This window comes from Diadema antillarum, unplaced genomic scaffold (assembly GCF_040938485.1).
Source record: "Diadema antillarum isolate AM-2024a unplaced genomic scaffold, OU_Dant_1.0 seq00000847_RagTag, whole genome shotgun sequence".
Classification (NCBI taxonomy): Eukaryota; Metazoa; Echinodermata; class Echinoidea; order Diadematoida; family Diadematidae; genus Diadema; species Diadema antillarum.
Window position 1 is genome coordinate 1,170,699 of NW_027271721.1, and position 19,207 is coordinate 1,189,905.

Sequence of the window (19,207 nt, forward strand, 5' to 3'; positions counted from 1 at the left end):
GGGCCAGGTAAAGAATGAAACTAACCAAAATAGAAATATCAAAATCAAATTCATTTTACTTGGGAGAGAATTTTGGCTTGTCAATGCCCATTAGTCATTCTGATTTACAGAATTTCCTGACATTGTAGTGTCAGTTGCTTAAAAAGACGTTGGTGGTTGATTGATGAAGGAAACAACACAGCATTAAGTCGCTCTCGGCTTGCCCACTGTGAACGAATGAAAGATAGGCTGGCTTGCTAAGAAATAACGGGTAGATTTTAGACAAAGCAAAGGTACTTTTACGGCAAATAAATGTTTCTAAAATAGATCAGGGCCATGGAAAGTTCAAGTGATTGTGCTTTCAAAAAAAGAAGGAATTATGTTGGTTCACAGCAAAACAAAATGTTTGAAATTTCAATCATCAGTTGCACACAGTTCAGCAGGCCTTTATTTCTACTGGGCTGTGTTTATCTTCTTGCTTCGATCACCTTAGCTACACTGTCTAACCTTTCTCACTCTGTAAACTTTACATTTCATCTACAGTAAAACTAAAACAGAATATTCCTTTCTGGATAGAGGGCTCACAAAAGGCTAAATACACTTTTTTCCATAAAATACTTTTATCACGATCTTTCCCATCTTGCAAACCTCTGAGTCCTGTAAAACTGACCCAATACTCCTGGCTTGTCACCCTTCGACAGCTGATTAATTTTTATCAATGAAAAAGTCCTTCACATATATACTAGCTGAGATCAGGTCTAGGAACTGGGTGGGCTAGAGGTTAATTTCTCTGTGGGCCTAAAGGTTAAGTTCTAGTTTAATGGTCCTCTTGTGTCAATTGGCATTGGTTTTCAGTAAATCAACCATGCCACATCAATAAATGCCAATTTCAGAGTTCACGCTCCGTCTGCGATTGGCTCTCGACAGAGACAGGTTCACGACTATTTGATTCATTGTCTATGTGTGCTAAACACAAAGCTGTCTAAATTGCAAACAAACAAATGAGTAAACAAATAAATATGCCATCGAGCACAGAATAACCCTGGGGGTGTTTCATAAAGCTGTTCTTAAACTTATGAATGACTTAAGAATGACTGGTGATCAGTTCTTGTGCTGAATTATTGAAATTCTGAGAAGTATAGCACATCAGGACTGATCACCAGTCGTTCTTAGGTCGTTCGTAACTTTAAGAACAGCTTTATGAAACACCCCCCCCCCCCCCCACCACTTCACTTCATAGAGAAAAAACGCATGAAATACAGTTTTGCTTACATGTTTATATTCAACATTGTCACAAAATATGCGCCAACTATATTACTTGAGACCAAACCAACGTAAACCAATGCTAAACTTTCCCTTTATACTTCTTATGGCAACTCTAAGATGATCTTATGGGTTTTTGGCTAACAGCAAATCCAACTCAAATACAAAATGGATCAAACAAATTAAGATTAGATTAAATTTAGAATAATATCCAATCATGGTCTACTCAACAGTGACACATTTGACCAAACCTGCTGAGTGTTAATGACTCCAGGAACCAGGGGTGATGGAAGTTGAAATAAACCTTTCAATACATTTTCTTTCATCTCTCATGGCAACCTCCATATGACCTCATCAACGTTTTCAGTTCTTGTGGTGGTTAATCGCCCAAGTAACTGTGTAATTGGCCATTTGATTGTGGGGCTTGGTGGGTTTTTTGAGAGCAACAAAGGAATAACATAATAATCCAAAGTCTCAGATGTTCAGAATATGAACTTTTACTACACGGTGAGAACTTTTACCACAAAGTATTCCACTACGTAAACTACATAAGTATGGACAGTATAAGAATGAAGCACAATACATGCAATTATATGACATTCTGTTTCAAAGCCAATTGTGTTTATTGTGCTTACTTACAGTTAATTTCACACTAACGCTTAGCAAGGAGAAAGCAATAAGTATGTTTCTTTTTCCACCCAACAATAACTCTGTTGGTCTTTTGGTATGTAAACATATTTGTGCAAAAATATTGAAAGAGTACATACACAACCATGAAATCTTTGGAATGCACTTGGGTATGTATCTTGGAAAGAACAGAAAGCATAAAAACTTGCAGAATCAGCAACCAAGCATGAAAGGAACTGTAACAAGACATCGCAGAGGTGTGCCAGACAAAAATAATAATCAACTAAACTTGATCGGGAGGTGTTGCACAGGTCGATGCCCTGTGAAGAAGTGTGATATATATATTCCCTCTCTTTTTTTTCCCAACAAGATGAATGGAGCAAATGGGGCGAGGCAAGGCACTTTGAGCTTGGCCGGTACCAAAAGAACCCTTATTATTCGCTAATCATGTATTTGGTTATAAAGATTGATCTGTACACTCTGTGCCACAGGGGTAAAGTCAAAAAGAAAAAGAAAAAGAGAAGAGCAAACGATAAGCCGACAAATAATGTTTGTTAGCTGAGAGAGAAGGAAATGGGGGAGATATGGATGGATGGATGGATGGATGGAGAGATAGAATTAGGAACGTGGACGAAAAGATGAATAAATGGAGAACATATTTACGGGTTGTGTGGAGAGGGGTTAGGCAGGCAAGCTAATGAGAAACACCAAAATATTCTTTCCCCTTTTATACTTTTAAGTGGCAAAAGCTACAGGGCATGACATGCTTATATGGATTAGTGATAAATTGCCATCATATGTTTTCCGATTACACTCTATGCTGACACATTAAAATATGAATGAATAAAGAATCTCACATCTACAATTCATATAAAAATGTTGACTGTACATGTAATCTTATCTTCAAAATAGGTACATTTGTCATAAATTCTGAACAAATAATAACCTCTTGTCTACTGTCATTGCATCTCTATAACACTGACAAAGCAGGTTAGTGGAAGTAATTATCTTGATTGAGTGGGAGGGTACTGCAAATGAACAGCCACAATAAAAGATAGCAACACTCATTCGTTAGTCAAAGGAAGAGTTTTGAAGTCATTTGGAATGTGATTCTATCGGATCACAACCTCGATAGGCGCTAAACCCCTCCTCCTACAACATTCAGACTGCATCTCATAGATAAGATTAATGCTGTCTCAAATGCTTCCGCTTCACGGCCTGCTGGCAAGTAGGTCTAAACCTCCCTGTTCTGTGTACCACCATACATGCATTCACCATGTCAGAAAGTTCTCCTTTTATGATACAGGCTCACAATTAGACAGGATATGAAACTCTTTAAGCCCTGTTGGTCCATGAAATTATGATATCAAGCAGTCATCTGACAAATCACATTTTCCTCTCCATTAATGGAAATGGTGCTACCAGACTGGAGAAATAGCCACAAAACAGCAGCATGTAGTGATGTTGATGGACTTGCAATTATACTTAATACCACAAAACTGTAAAATGGCATGCACAGCTTAGTGGGTTAACTTCCACTAGGTCAAAGCCAGCGTGAAGCTTTAGTCTATTCTGAGTCATAATCCTACAGCTGAGCTGACAATGTATTTCATCTTGTTTACTTATTACATGACCTCTTAGAAAAACTGCAATACTCTGGTAATAAAAAGCAGTTGTTCATGCTCCTCTGCTATGTCTGATGTGAGCTCAAAAGTCTGCATTTTTTTTAAAGGATTACACTAACTTATAAAGATATGGTTACAATCACAAACAATTCATCCTCATCTGTGTCTTGGCATTGTTGATTTTCAACTTCTGCACCCTGGCTCCCCTTCACAGTAAACATGCAGCAAAACACGATCTTAGGAGACAATGAACTATATGTGAAAAAGGAACATGGAGTTGAGTGAGCAAAAATGCCTATTCAGAATGAGTCCCCCCCCCCCCCCCTTGTGTCGATGTACACAAATGTTAAGAAGGCTTTATTTACTCATACAACCTCTTTCAATTCACTCAACTTTCCACATGACAGACTAAACTGTAATTTGAAAAAAAAGTCCTTCCAATGCTCACTGACAAAGAAAACAGAAAAAAAAGACCCTGCCCTTGTCCTTAATGTCTTCTAAGAACTTATAGTTTCATTCAAAATGTGAAATGCTTGAGTGTGAGAATACTGCAAAATTTTGTCAACATCAACTTGTCTTTTTGATAATAAAGAAAGCCAGCAAAAGGTTTTGCTTTATATCAGATTGGGGTTTTTGAGCCATTCCTTTTACTGGTCATGAGCCAATATTCTTCTAGCACTATAGACTAGGTCAATCATCGTCAAGAGAACTGTATATTAACCTGATCCTTAAGTCATAGCAAGGAACCCCCCCCCCCCCCAAGCCTTTGAAAACTGTTTTCAGCCTCTAAGCATTGGTTATTTCTCTTTTTCTTTTTTTTTTTCTGGGTGGAAACATCCACAGAGACCATCAGAATGATTGGATTTATGGACCATCAAATGAGGGGAAACACAGTGAAATTGAGACTGCCCCTACTTTCTACAGCTGTGTAAATCATGGACTGCATACAGTTTGCAAAAATATGAAAGAACTTAAGCTGATGGAAGGACTGAAGTTGCTGCTTCTTACTACCTGTGTATTTTGACAAATACTTTCATTATGACATAAGCCAAGAATGAACTGAATCTATACAATATCTAATCAATATCATTGTGTGATAATTTAAATAGTCAGAGCGTACATTATTTCTGATATTTATGGCAAGACAGTTTGTGTCTAGTGTAGTTGTTTGTACAGATTATCCAATCACTTGTGTGAGAACTGTACATACTTGATGATATTTATACAAAAATGCTTTGAGACAGGACTGATTACAGAGAATCACACTACCGTCTACACCAAATATTTTTGTGAAATTTTTATCATTCAAGAACTTGGCAAGTCAAGTGTTATTTGTGATATAAAAAAACACACAAAAATTTACTTTGATCCCGATATGACTGTGACATGTACACTCCATGATCTGGAATTTAATCACTCATGAAATTGTCAGGAAGTCTTGATTCAATAAAAATTAGAATCACTGAATATATGGCGTGTACAGTATTCTTGTAAACTAAAGACTGGTAAGTTCCATTTAATGCATACTGTATCAGAGAATAAAACTATTCATTATTCTGGCATTCTGTTGTCTGATTTCTAAGTCTTATTAGAAATGGCAATTCCAGGCATTCTAGTTATTATACATATCCAAGGGATAGTATTGCAAACAGGAAACTCAAAAAAATGTTTTCTTCAACTCTTTGTACGACAAAATCTACTTGACTTCATGGTTATCTGGTGAGGGGAAACCATGAAATTTTGATGCAGAAAAGAAAAATTTTTTGGAATTTGCATTCCTGCAATTTTTCTTAAATCAGTTAGATCAAAATGTTTGATGGTGTCTCTCGAATTACAGTTTCACCCATCAAAATCTGTAGGTGACAATTACAAACTGCCATTTCCAATCACCTCTTTCCCTTCCAGTCAGAGCATGTGCCACGAACATCGTCATCTGGGGTGAACGACCTGCGACAACATTCAGCTGTCTCCCAGAGCATTCGATGTCCGTCAAACTGGCATCAATGACACATCACTTTAATTGCACAGGACAGTGACTCCCCGTTTTCCAAGGAGTCCCCCTGTCGTGAGAAATCCTACCGCCTTCTTGGGGGTGATACCCAATTGTTCAACCTACCCCCAGGTCCGAACAAAATACCCCTCGTATCAGCAAGCGGTCTCAGGGTTCCTCTCTCTCTCTAGAGAGATACAAGTCTGGTTGGTTATCTTGATGTCTGCTGGAGACTGACGCACAGGGGTCAGGTCTGGCCAAGAACAAAGATATTGTAACTATTCTTGACAATTCCGAAGTTATATACCAGCAAGATGACTGAATGGCTGTTAACACTTTTAAACACTAAGAATTAAAAAAGAAACCCTACAATGAAAACCCTTTCAAATTAATTAATTGATTAAAGAGTATAAATCTATTTACCTCCAAATAATAATAACTTACAACAGTATTCTTTCAATTAATAAAAACAGCTGCACAAATGTACTTTTAGGGAGTTTGACAAATCATGGTTTACGAACCCATAGTGATCTTATTCTCAATTCGGCTGTCTTGTGTCACAAGGAAATTCGCCTTCATGTCACAAGGAAATTGCCTTCATTCGCTGGAACTGGCGTGTTAGGCCTACCACTTATTAATCATTTTTCCTACCCCAATGCTGTCTCCCATACAAATAACATCCTCCCTCTCAGACATCTGTCATTTCTCTTACCTCCTTTCATCATTTTAACCCACCGGGGTTAGGGATCATGTGCTGTTTACTGAGTAAACCTCGACATTGTTACTGTTTCTTCCATAGTTACACGTCTCCCTCAGCTGACCGTGTGAAATTGTCAAAAATCCAGCTTGAGAATGCGAAATTCTAACTGGGGGAAGGGGGCTGGCTCTACCATACAATCATGACTTGCGACTTGCGACTATGGAGTATTTGGTAGGCATGTTATTTCTTTCAAATTTGCATTCAAAATAAGTATCATTTGGCGCTGACGTCAATTTGCTGGAAATCATACATTGATGATTAATAAATCAATCCATAAGAAGTCAAAGTACAGAACAGGAACAGACAGAGAGAGAGATATAGAAAAGAAAGAGAGAAATCTGGCAAAGCAGTTTAACTTTGGAAGCTCAGACATTGTATAGTAACTTGAACTCTGTGACAGGGTCGAATTTGATGCATTGGCTGAAGTGGAAGTAGTCGATAAACAAGGAGACTCATGGATTTCACACCAAAATTAAAGGGGTATGGTGAGAGTGGATTCTTTTCTCATATCTCCTTCAAAATATTTGATGACAGAATGCATTCTTAATAAACATAGACCTAATACCAGTAATTCTACGAATGTCTGCATGGTGGGGAAACTTGTTGCAGAGTAATCCAACTCCTATTTGATTTCTTACAAGTCCAATTATAGTCACTGATGGGTCTGATTACTAACTTTAATATACTTTTATATAATGGGTTCAAGAATGTAGCCAATTGGAAGCGCTGAAATGAGTCACGTGTGCTTGCATTAATTTCTCACTAACATGCACGGCCTGACGTCACAATCTTTACACTAGCAGTGCGCACTCAATCAGTTGTTACAAGTGCGTCGCGCGCTACTATACGCGCTGTCAATCCTGTAAACAACTTCTAGTTCGGGCTGCCGGCCGGCCTTTCTTGTGTGCATAACGGTTAATGTGTGGCGTACGTATACTCTTATACGTACAGTACTTAAATGTGCGGGATTTCCGAGTGTGACGTGCGTAAATGTTTGGGACGAACATCTTCGGACATCTTGACTCTTGAGCGAGTGCTACATGTAGCTGACTGGTATTGACCCACAAAGGTATGTGAAAAATGCTGTTAGTTTTCGACCCATTTTATGAAACAAATGATGCAGAGGATTATTTCGTGGCGTTAGTGGAGATGCAGCTCACTCTCGGGTATTTACAATGTAGTGCAATATGCACTCGGCTTCGCCTCGTGCATGTTTCACAATTGTAAATACCCTCGAGTGCGCTACATCTTCACTAATGCACTCTATCCTGTGCATCATTTGTATAACATTTCATGGACCACTGACTTTGATTTAGTCTTCAGTGGATGATCCTATATTTCATTTGTTTTTGCCACCTCCTTTAACAGATGCAACACTCCCTTTAAATTGCATTATTGAGTATCATCTGACTTTACTCTGTTTCAGCTCCAATCATGATTTCACGTCTGAAAGTGCCATCTAATTCACTGCTAAACTATTCTTTTAAAGGTCTTATTAGTTAGAGTAGCCCCACTAAAGCTACATTTCATCATTAGATCAAGGAAGCAATGATCACAGAGACTGATAGACAGACACATGGAATGGATGGAAAACCTTACTCACAGTGTCGGCAATAATTAGGGAGATGGGATAATCTGGGTTGATGGGATGAATCTTATTATCGAACCTCTGCAACTTTGTTATTAAATCAGTACAGGAAACAGGAGTGAAAGTGCTTCAATTCATGTTAACAAATATTGAAAACGTCAGTCTTAAAATGCTTTCTCTGTAGTCGCTGACAACACTTGTTATAGGAGATTTTGGATTATCCTCTGCGACTGTAAGACTCAGCCAGTATAACATGTTCAGATATAATGTCAATTATCTTTGCCTCAGGGTCAAGAAATTCCTTGATACACAACAAACTTGTAAACATCCTCTTTAACAGCGTTATTGGTTGTCACTGCTCGACTTAAGATGTATTTTGCTGCTGGAATTCTGTTTGTGACAAACATATTGTATGTGTGGATGATTTTTATAGCAGTTATCAAAGTGTATTTTAATGATGCTTCCATTGTGTATACCTCAATTACTTCGTTGCAATAGGAAGCCATTGGTCCTGAATGGTTAACAGTAACAAACTTGTTATTCCTTGCCTAGACTTATTTATCGCCCATTTCCCAAACCACTCTTTGTACTACTGCCCATTAGGCTTGCATCGATTGTCAATTATGGCAGTTGTCGAGAATCATAGAATTGTTGACATATTGTCTATGATCCTGTAAAGACATAGTCGGACATGCAAGCTACATGGCTAGATGACCCTCACTCAGACAGCGTGACCAAGATAGTTTCCTTCCTTTCAAAAATATTATTCTGTTCTACACCGTTTCCTGCTGACCTACACAGTCGTCATCTAAACTCAGTCCCAATGTCTCCACTGAAAAAACAAATGGTTTATGGAATAAAAAAAAACCCCACACAAACTGTACAAACAGCACTCTAGAAGAATTCAACTCCCACATCGAACGTAAAGAATTATCCAATGCTATGTTATGACTGCAAAATAGTGTAACATTTGATATTACACGGAAAATGATATAAAATTGAGATCGGGAGATTAAGCTGATCCATCATCACTAAAACCTGATAAAGTTGCTTGACATTGATTTAAGATATTTTCATGTTTGAATTCTCCTTGTTCTAAGCCCAACTTTAGTTTCAAAAACCCACAAGAAGACAGAAATCCTACAGAAACTATAGGATCAAATCAGGCCACAACATGCACACAATTTAAGAAATTGAGATTTGAAGTTTGGACATAGTCATGTGTGCAGTGATTAAGCATTTTATCATTATGTGATAACTTAAATGGCTATAATGAAAGGATTCATTAATACCAAATTGTCTCCCCTATCAAAACATTTCTAGACTTTCAAATCCACACAGGAGGTATGAAGTTTTTGATTTGTAACAAACGTTGAATTTCTTATATTTCTTCAAAATTGTTCTAAATTTATTCAGCAGGTTTGTCAGCATCGACAGATGCAATGCTATCACATTTTACTATGTTGATGGGTCACATTTACAAACTAAAGGAGCCACAAAACCTTTTTTAATGTAAATTCTATGCTGTGGAGTTGAAATTTCCAATATGTAAAATACAGACTCCCTCATCATAGCACCAGTAAGTTTGAGATGACTTTGTTGATTCTGTTCATATCTTTCAGAAAGAAATGTATTTGAGTTTGCCATATCAGTCTACACACAAGACAACAGAAAAACAGCATCTATATCAATCACAAATCAAACCAAACCCAATCAAATCAAGTCATGTCCTAATAAATTTCAATGTCACTTTTTTTATTTTACATGACTTTTGCACTTGGTAAGGCACTTGATATACGTGGATATGATGAACAGCAATACAGAAGAAGGCAAACATGAAGCATGCAGCATGTGAATGTGCAACTAACGTGAAACTCACCCACCGTAGAACATACCCTAGATATTTGTATTACAGTTATCTAGGGAGTCTTTTGTCTGAATCACAAATCAGCACTCACCTGCAAACATTCTCACACCCACATACATGCAGCCATAGTCCTCTATCCCTTGCCCATTTTTTTTTTCTCTTAACTTTCTTTCCATTTTTTTCTCTTTCCCTGTAAACATCTTACACTATCTCATTCAAACTAATATCCTCATAGGAACATCGACACAAACCTGGAAAAAAAATCATAAACCATTTTGAAATGTGATGCCAAAAGTGATAATTCTTTTGTGTGAATATTAACCTCCCCCCCCCCCCCCCCGCAAAAAAAAAAAAAAAAATCACTGGTTATCATGATTGCATCACAATACAAAAACAGTCACTCTTGATTTTTTAGACCCCCATGATGATATGCCTCATGCAGTTTGTGTGAAGAGTAGGCCCTATACAAAAAGAAAATGTACTTTAAAAAAGATCTCATTATCTAAGTCAATGCACTGAGCTTAAGTGAGGGTGCTCAGGGTCATGCTAAGGTTATCATTTGGTATGTGCAGCTAGAAATTACATGTACTTTGCTTGAAGTGACAATTTTTTGTTGATCTGTGAATGACAATAAACAAAATCAAGTTTTTCTATTGCAATGTAAAAACCAATACTTGTGTATGGAAGGGTCTTCTGTTTCACTTCAACTGATATGTAGAATCCAGGGATGCTGCTAAGCTGTAGCATAGTAAATCATAAAACTATCTGAACTTCTGTACTGCTATCTGATCGACAGCTTTAGCTTTGAAAATGCTGCTATTGCTTGATGGACCACCATCCACATGCCAGTCTAAACCTGTCACTGGCTGGCAGTTTGTCCGATTATCTCCTTCGGTATACCACTGTCTAGAAATGAATATTGAAGATAAAACTGGGTATGGAAGGTTAAATGTTATCATCCAATCCAATGTGGGGCACTCACGACTAGGGTGGTATTGGCCATAACATATATTTTTTACCATTAAAAAAAAGAGTGGGATACTAACTCTAACCCTTGTTTCTTTTCATTTTACAGCAGTTTTTAGAGATAGTTTACCTTGCACTGAGGGACAAACAGAATTTTACAGTATCAACAAACTGTTATCCTCATCATCATGCCACAAATATAAAATGGATTTTATGAGCCTTTTACAACATCTTCATCATAAATCACCCACCAAATTTGAATACTGAAAGCTTATTGATGATTCATTCATGTATTTTGCCTAGAAAATATTATGTGTGTTATTGTCATAACATGATGCTCTAAACTCCTGGTACATGAATGTCTTTGGAACGTGTTCACATTTCAAGTCTTTCCCTCACTTTCTTTCAAGTAATACAGTTTGATGGAACTGACAGCACTTATGAAAACAAAAGGTAACCCTTAAAAAAAATCAAGTCAGGGGAAGAAAATGTTATTGTAAATATAAAGTAAATTGTCAGTCTGTGCCAGCTGGGATTCATCATGATTTTCTCTTGTGCTCTACGTTACCTGATTGTATCATTCCTTACAAACCTCAGCTGAAATCTGAAGGTTGGTGCTTGTTCATTAATCCTTTTCTTTGCTATCTGGGCAGTAGAAATTCACATTACATATCAATAGTTCCCACATGCTTCTTTGGCCTAAAGTTATCAAAACTATCAAAACTTTGAATGTAAACACTGGTACAGCCGGGTGAAAACTACAACTATTCACACTAATATCAATAATAAGATAAGACAGAAGAAAGTTTTACTATAAAATTTCACAACCCAAACAAGCTAAGCAAACTATTGATACTGTAAAACATGATATATTCGTGGCACGAAATTTTCGCGAACTGGAGCCGACGGCCTTTTTCGTGGCACGACATTTTCGCAAATTGCCACTGGCATTCAGTGCATATAGTGTAGACAAGAAATTTCACATGCATTTTAATTTCGCGAATCTTGGCGCTCACGAAATTCGCGAAATTAAAATGCACGAGAACATTCCTCATTCAACAGTATCTGAAAATAGTCAATGTAACTGTGGCACTATAGTGGTGTTTGGGATTACTAAAATCAAACTGAACCTCCAGTTGGAACAGTATTCACGCCCCTGTAATAGTAACTAATACTAGAGCTTAGAGTGATGTGAATGGTGATATAATGCTAACTGAGAGGTCTACACTATACAGGTGTAATTATGGATAGCCAGGTGTGGTAAAGGAAGACACTGTATGCATACCATCATGGTCAAAGCCTTATTTTGTAAGATTTGTGGTGAGAACCACAAGAATTGAGGCAAAAAGCATAAAAATTGGGTTAGATTCAAGGTAGTCCATTTCAGTAAGGAACCTGCTAGAGCACATTGAATTAGTTGAGACACTTGTCAACATGTTTGCTCTAATCAAGAACCGAATCATCATCATGGCTGTGATTGGCTAAGGCATCAGATTTTGTTCTTAAAGTCAGTGCGTTGCGATAGGAGAGCTTTTCACATTAGTCTCGTTACACATGATGCATGCTGTACAGTTTATGTAAATTACTTCTCTGTTCCAACTCTTTTGTATTTAAAACCGCCAGTCCCGAGGACTTTGTTTATAATGGGTGTGCACGTATACGTAAATAAATGCTACCAAAATGGTGATATGAGTTTAGGCAATACAGGTGTATCTTTTTTTCATTCTATATTTCACTTCTATTCTCTAGATTGAATTATTGTTGTTGACTTGTTTTATATAAAAATGAATGAATTCAGTCACTACATGTAAGATACTGCCACCTGTCATCTTATAGGTGACTGAGACTATCCTAGGTACTGATAATTTTTCTTTATCACAACATGCTAGAACTTATAGGCATGTTGATGCCAAGTAACAGTTTGTAATCCTCAGAATGGTCTCATTTCCCCATACAAGTATCCACCCTGCCAATGAAGACAGAAGTTACATATTCATCTGCACTAAAATCCCCATATCATTCTCACAGCCTTCAAATACCAGTAGGCCTATGTCTTTGAGGAAAGGAATTTTGTTGCTACTGAGTGATGTAGTCATATGTTCCAAGTGCTGTATGTGTGAGTCATGGCAATTCCATTTGTATGTTATTAGCTTGTCTCCTCCAATAGCCCTCTGTTACAATACGATAAATGAGTCTATGGTGACAAACATCCTGTGAGAATCAAGAATGCCAGCGTACAGCATCAGATTTAGGAGATAACTGCCAAATTACCACATTTTCTGGAGATAAGCAGGGGCATTTCCATTAAAAGTGCACACAACATTAACAGCTGTTCCCTTTTGTTCCTATCTGTCGAGTATGAAACATTCTCAACTGTACAGCAGGTTCCTCAGTGAGTCACCATTTCACTCAACTCACCATCCTCCCTCCGCTGCTGTGAATCCCGCACACACTTTCAGTTTCACAAAAGCTCACAACCTAATTTAAAACATCCCACTGCATCGCACGCTCTTCAAGAAGTATTAGGAAACAGGATAATGAGTTTTCTGGCCTGTCAATCACCAGACCATGGTAAACATTCAATTACATTGTTGTATAAGGCTTCAGTCCATTAGTTCTGCATAGTATCCTGATTTGATGCAAATTTTGAATCAAAACCGAGTGAAGACCACCTCAACTCCATCAAAACAGAAGTTAGGTAACTTTCCTTTAAAGACACTCTCGAGAATTCTTCACACTGCTTTTCCATTCTATTCTATTCTAGATATGTGCCGGTACCTGTGAATCTAGATTTGGTTGACTAAATCAGCATTTGGCTAGGTGTTTATATACTCGTGATGAATGCCGGTTGAGTAAGCCACCTCTAACAAGAAAAGACATAGAATATGAAGAGAGTAGCACCCTCACTTCCTCAGTTACCAGCATTGATTGATGGGCTAGGAGGGGGCCAAAGGATTAAAAGTTAGAATATTCCCTTACATTCATCCCTGTAGACCAGAACCTGGGCCTAGTCACAGAGGATGACAAGCCCAATAATAGACCAATAATGACAACAAAGGCAGAGGGGGTTTTAGAAACCGCATTCTTCTTGAAGGTGGTCAAAGGACACAAGTGAACAGGGAGCCACTCAAAAGGGTGAATATAGGGCCTACCTCACACTTAACATCTTCTACCATGTGGCGGTTAAAGAAGCTACACATCATGAAAAAGGTTCAATTAGATGTTCAGTAGGATGTAATTTGTTATAAAATGAAATAATAATTGATGGCAGCATTTCTTACAGTCCAAAGAAAACCAAATCTAGACTCTTCATAATCTTTAATCAGAAACAACTGAAAACTCTTCCTCTGGGTGATCCATCAGAATTTTTGCTTAAAACTAAACATATTGATTCTTTACTAAATGTACATTCCAACTAAAGTCATTTCAGTAATTCAGAATTTCTGTAAAAGACATGATTTAAAATATGAAATATAGCCTATTGATTGACCTCTTTGCTGTTTCTTCTTTCCGTCTCTAACTCTGTAGTAATTGCATACAATGATTGCAATAAGCTCACAGTTGTGATTACACTACAGTCAAGTGTATGTATAGGCCTACAATGTACTGGTATGTAGGATATTTACAAAGCAACAAAGCTACGACCAAGAAGAACGGACATCACAGCTCCTTGAATGAATAGATTTAAATTCAAACTGCACAGAAAAAACTTAAATCCATATCCTCGTACTGAAAGATGCATTTGTCTGTTTAGCAATATGGAGAGATTGATTACTTCAGAGATAAAAAAATAAAGTCCACTGAACCAATCGGAATATGGTCACCTAGGATACTTTGATCTAGGTGCTGTTATTGCAAAAGTGTCTTTCAGCTTAATGTCCTTTTCCTTTTTAACCAAAAATATACATATTTTGACTGTCTTTCTCCTTATTTGGCACCTTCAAGGACCACTGCAATATGGAGAAAATTAAGCACAGAAAGTTTTCTAATCTTAAGAGTGTTGAGATGAAGGTTAGCATTTTGAGCCACAGGTTGCAGAGTGGCGACTGAAATCTGTAACTGCTGCAATAATCAACTACATTGCACAAGAACGTTTCTCATGTGAGAGGTAGCAGGATCTCCATCAACATTCATATGCTTCTTAACACAACACACATTTGAGCTTGGGGTCCCATATATACAATGAAAACTGGCAGGATAGAGGGAAGAGGACAGTTATGGCAATCATAAAATGTTATGGTTACCAGGACTGTCGAAGCACTGTAACCACTTTGATGAGGCAGTTAAGTTTATGTCGCAGATTATGTTGTAAATACGTCTCAAAATACCCCTACCCTTCCATCGCCCCCATCTTGATAAAATCAAAGCAGTTTGAAAGAGGAAACAAGCTTTGTGTGGAGATGTTTTCATGCCTCAGCATAACAAATGGATTTAATTCATATGTAGTCACAGATCGTCAATAAAGCTGTTTTGGGTTGGTTTTTTTTTTCCAATCTCATAAAATGAGATCTCAGACATCAGGAACAGGTAGCAGAAAGTCAAAACTCAAAATTAAAATACCAAAAAATATATGCATACTATTACACATAAACTCATTTGCTCTAATGCTCACTGACTGATGCATGAAAGTCAAGAAAAATCCTTTTAGCATAGAATAAAAACTTGACACGAACACACAAATGAGTCATGTATTGAACAAAAAGTTTTTGTATCTATCCATCTATCTATCTATCTGTCTATGTATGTATGTATGTATGTATGTATGTATGTATGTATCTATCTATCTATCTTTTGTATCTGTCATTTTTCATCATACAATAGATCAGAGTCATTAATCTTAAATATACAGATATGAGAAGAAAGATAGAATATCAATGGCATCTAAGAGAAACATAACGATTGTCAACATCCTTAGGAAACTGCCAATGCTTTTTTCAAATCATTGTTATTTTAGTGTCAAAAATATTCATGAATCCAGGAAAAATTATTTATTGGCTACCTAAAGTTTGACATCACACATGAAGGAAATTGACCAACATTGTCTCAACCACAACTGACCTCAAGGATAAGATGCTCTCTTTGTAGACATCTCGTTGGAGCTGTTGGACCCTGTCCAGGGCTGAGCTCTTGGACATCCAACTGTTTGTGGCCGCAATGTTGACCTCACAGGGCCGCCGGGGATCCGAGTGGATCTCTTGGCACACGATGGACTCCAGTCTCTGAAATGTCTCCCGACGCACCAACCTCTTTGCAACGATCCTCCTGCCACCCCAGTCACCCGTTATCACATGGGGTTCACTGAGATTCACCTTCCCAATATGAAACGAAATGTTCCCTGTGTAAATCTGGTCACAGTTTCCTGTCCCATAGCACAAAGGGCATTTTCCTTCCTCCAGGAGAGATGGAAATAGCTGCTCAAACTGGAGCCTGGTCGTCATGGATACCGTGGCATTCTTCATGGCAGCCTCTCCTGTTGCTGCCAGCTCTGCTTCCTGTAACCTAGGATGTCCCTTGATATCATCAGCTGTCCTCACATCCTGCAGTGTCCTGCGAGTGTCTTTGCTGTCAATTCTAATTCCTCCCTTCGAGTGCCTTCCAGCTTGGAGGGACTTCCCACCGTTTGCATCCTTCTTGCTGATGGGGACAAATGTTCTGAAATGGTTCTTAGTACTGGGAAGGGCATTGTTAGTGAACTTGTGGGACTCCTCGTCTCCCCTGAGGGCATTGAACCCTGTCAGCTGGAAGCTAAATATTGTGAAGAGCAGGGAGCCACTGAAGATGAGGATTCTCTTGCGTAGTCGGGGACCCATCTCGATCACTTCTCTAGCAGCCAGTTGTGAATGGTGTCAACGGCGAGCTTACATCATCTTTGCAGAAGAATTACACCATATCCGGTATGGTTTCCCTGACAACAGGAGCACCTGATGAAGAAATAAAAGAAGGCATATTAAGCAGTTTGCATTATTCATTTACCAGAGAAAAAGTGAGCAGTTTAGTTACTCAGTCCAGCAAGCCCCTCAACTTTTGAAATAACTTTTTCCCTCTCCTCTTCTATCTCAGACGATGGCCTTCACATGATTTCATGGCTTTGTGCTACAGCTCATATTGGTTTACAAACTGTGCTTCAACAAACATGTGCATAATTCCACATATAGGCCTATATAAAAAAATTGATACAGTTACTGCTGCAAAGAATGCCATGAGGAAATACTGTAGAAAAAAGTGAAAGATGAACAGATATTATTGTCTATTTGCAAGATAACACATTTGAATTAACTTTTGGGGAATTTATTATTTTCTGGAATGTGTTCTGCTTTTATTGTGCACTCCATACATTGATACAATGTAATGCAAATATAGGAAACTCCTCGTTTCAATGCTAATGATTAAATTGATAACACTCAAATATTTACTTGAAAATTATGCAATTACAGCCAAATATTTATTTTATCTTGGCCATAGTAATGCAATCAAATACCTAGTCAAATGAGTGAATAAACCGTTCCAATTTATCATTACAATGCATGTCATCTACCCATGTAATAAAGTGTCTGCACAAAATGAGATCACATTTTGAACTCCTCCCCCTCCCGACTCCCCCCCCCCCCCAACTTGACCAGTCTGCCTGCAGTCTGTGTTCTTTGGCACCGAGATGTCCTTAGAGGCAAGAGAAATAAATAAGGCAGATCGGGAGACGGATCTTCACACTGAAAGAGGAGCTTCTCATTGATGCGTGGACACTGACAGAGATGGTTGCTTCCAAACACTCTATTTCAATCAGCATTAGTGATGCCCTCCACTTAAAATACCAGGCGTAGTGATGGAGACATAGGGTTCTCAAGTGGGGAAGCATGCCTAGTTTAAGACAGTGATTCCTTGAGCAGTTCTGAGAAATAGGCAATGCCAGCGAGTTGAGTATCGCGGGAGACTATTGGGCTTCAAATATTGCAAAAATGCTTCAGGAATTCATGTGCCTTTACACCTAGACATTCAGGTCTCAATGGTCATATCTCATCTCGTCTCTACCTGCCCACAGATCAAGGAGCGCTACTTCAGACAATATACTGTAAAACAAGATATATTCCCGGCATGACATGTTTGCGAATTGGAGCCGATGGCCTTTTTCGTGGCATGAAATTTTCATGAAATGCCACTGGCATTCAATGCATATAGTGTAGACAAGAATTTTTGCATGCATTTTGATTTTGTTAATCTTGGTCCTCAGGAAATTCACAAAATTGAAATGCATGCCAACGTTCCTCGTTTTAAAGTTCCCATGGTGGAGGCAAAGGACATTCTCAGAATGGATGCATCTCTCTTAATATTAATCTATTCATCTTTGCATTGTTAGATTAAGTCTTTGCCACACAGCATCCAAAATTTTGTGAAGTTCTACTCAAGGACTTGAGCAGAGGAAGCAAATGTAAGCCAAGGCTGCTATTTCCAAAGCCTTGGCATCATCGTCGACAATCTTCTGTTCACCATATATGAAAAGGGAGGATCTTAGAGACTTTGCCGGGCTTCCGCTCCTTTCTCCTATCTTTATCCTTCTTCTGCACATGCCTCTTTTGTCCCAACAAAAGGGGAAGGCTAAATACTGTTGACACAGTTCCCCTTCTCCCCTGTCCCAAACACCTCTCTAACTGGAACTGAGGAAGAAAGCAAGGTTTCAATTAACAAAGAGCACAGAAGAGGGAAATTACCTGCGGTATAAATGAACAAGAAATTTACCAATATAGCAATTTACTGACACCTGAGTTATTTGACCCAACAGCTCTCTCCTATGCAGTAATGATAGAGCACCAATGTGTGATGTCATAGCTGGTCATCGCCATAGAAACTGGTTCTAAACAACCTCACCAGGCCTGAATATCCTATACTGAATACTATTGTTGTTTACCATGCTCACACCTGGTTCCAACCCAAGCTAAAACAAAAGACTGTGACATCATCACTTCAGTTCTGTATATGCAGCTATAATTTGCTTTTCATTGATGTGCTTTGTTTCTCTTCATGTGCATCTCTTTGAACTCAAGAAGGAGATGAAGATGGAACATCATATTGTGGAGACACAGCAGGCTGGACTATTATACAGATGTTGTCTGAAATGTACAGAGGGCAAAAATGGAGTACTTACTGTATACGCCAAATATTTTGTGAGGTTTTTATTTTCATGTATTTCGCGAGTCAGGTGCTAATCGTAAAATTAAAGACACACGAAAATAATGACTCAGATCCTGATATGAATGTGACACACACGTGTACATTTCTCTGTTCTGTAGAGTAGGCCATGATCGTGAATTTAACCACTCACGAAATCGTCGCGAAGTCCCGATTCGCGAAAATTTAGACTCGCTAAATATATGGCGTATACAGTATTTAGAGAATAATTATTATGCACGCGTAGCAAGATGTCTTTACCGACATCCTCAAAAATGATCACAATGATTTTCTTTAAAAAATACTTATCTGCCTGAAATTGAAATGTTATTTGCAAAAACAGGACAAAGCTTCATACAAAATCATGTAAGATGCCCACTAC

The 19,207-nt window shown here is 38.1% G+C and overlaps 1 protein-coding gene across 1 annotated transcript in view; it reads right to left on the reverse strand.

The window, feature by feature from the left end:
- Window positions 1-16,475, reverse strand: part of LOC139740345 (divergent protein kinase domain 2A-like) — a 62,892-nt gene extending 46,417 nt beyond the window's left edge. Inside the window, exon 1 of the mRNA XM_071650939.1 lies at window positions 15,724-16,475. Within this exon, the coding sequence (XP_071507040.1) occupies window positions 15,724-16,475 (752 nt within the window). The remainder of the gene's footprint in view (window positions 1-15,723) is intronic.
- Between the last annotated feature and the right edge of the window lie 2,732 nt (window positions 16,476-19,207).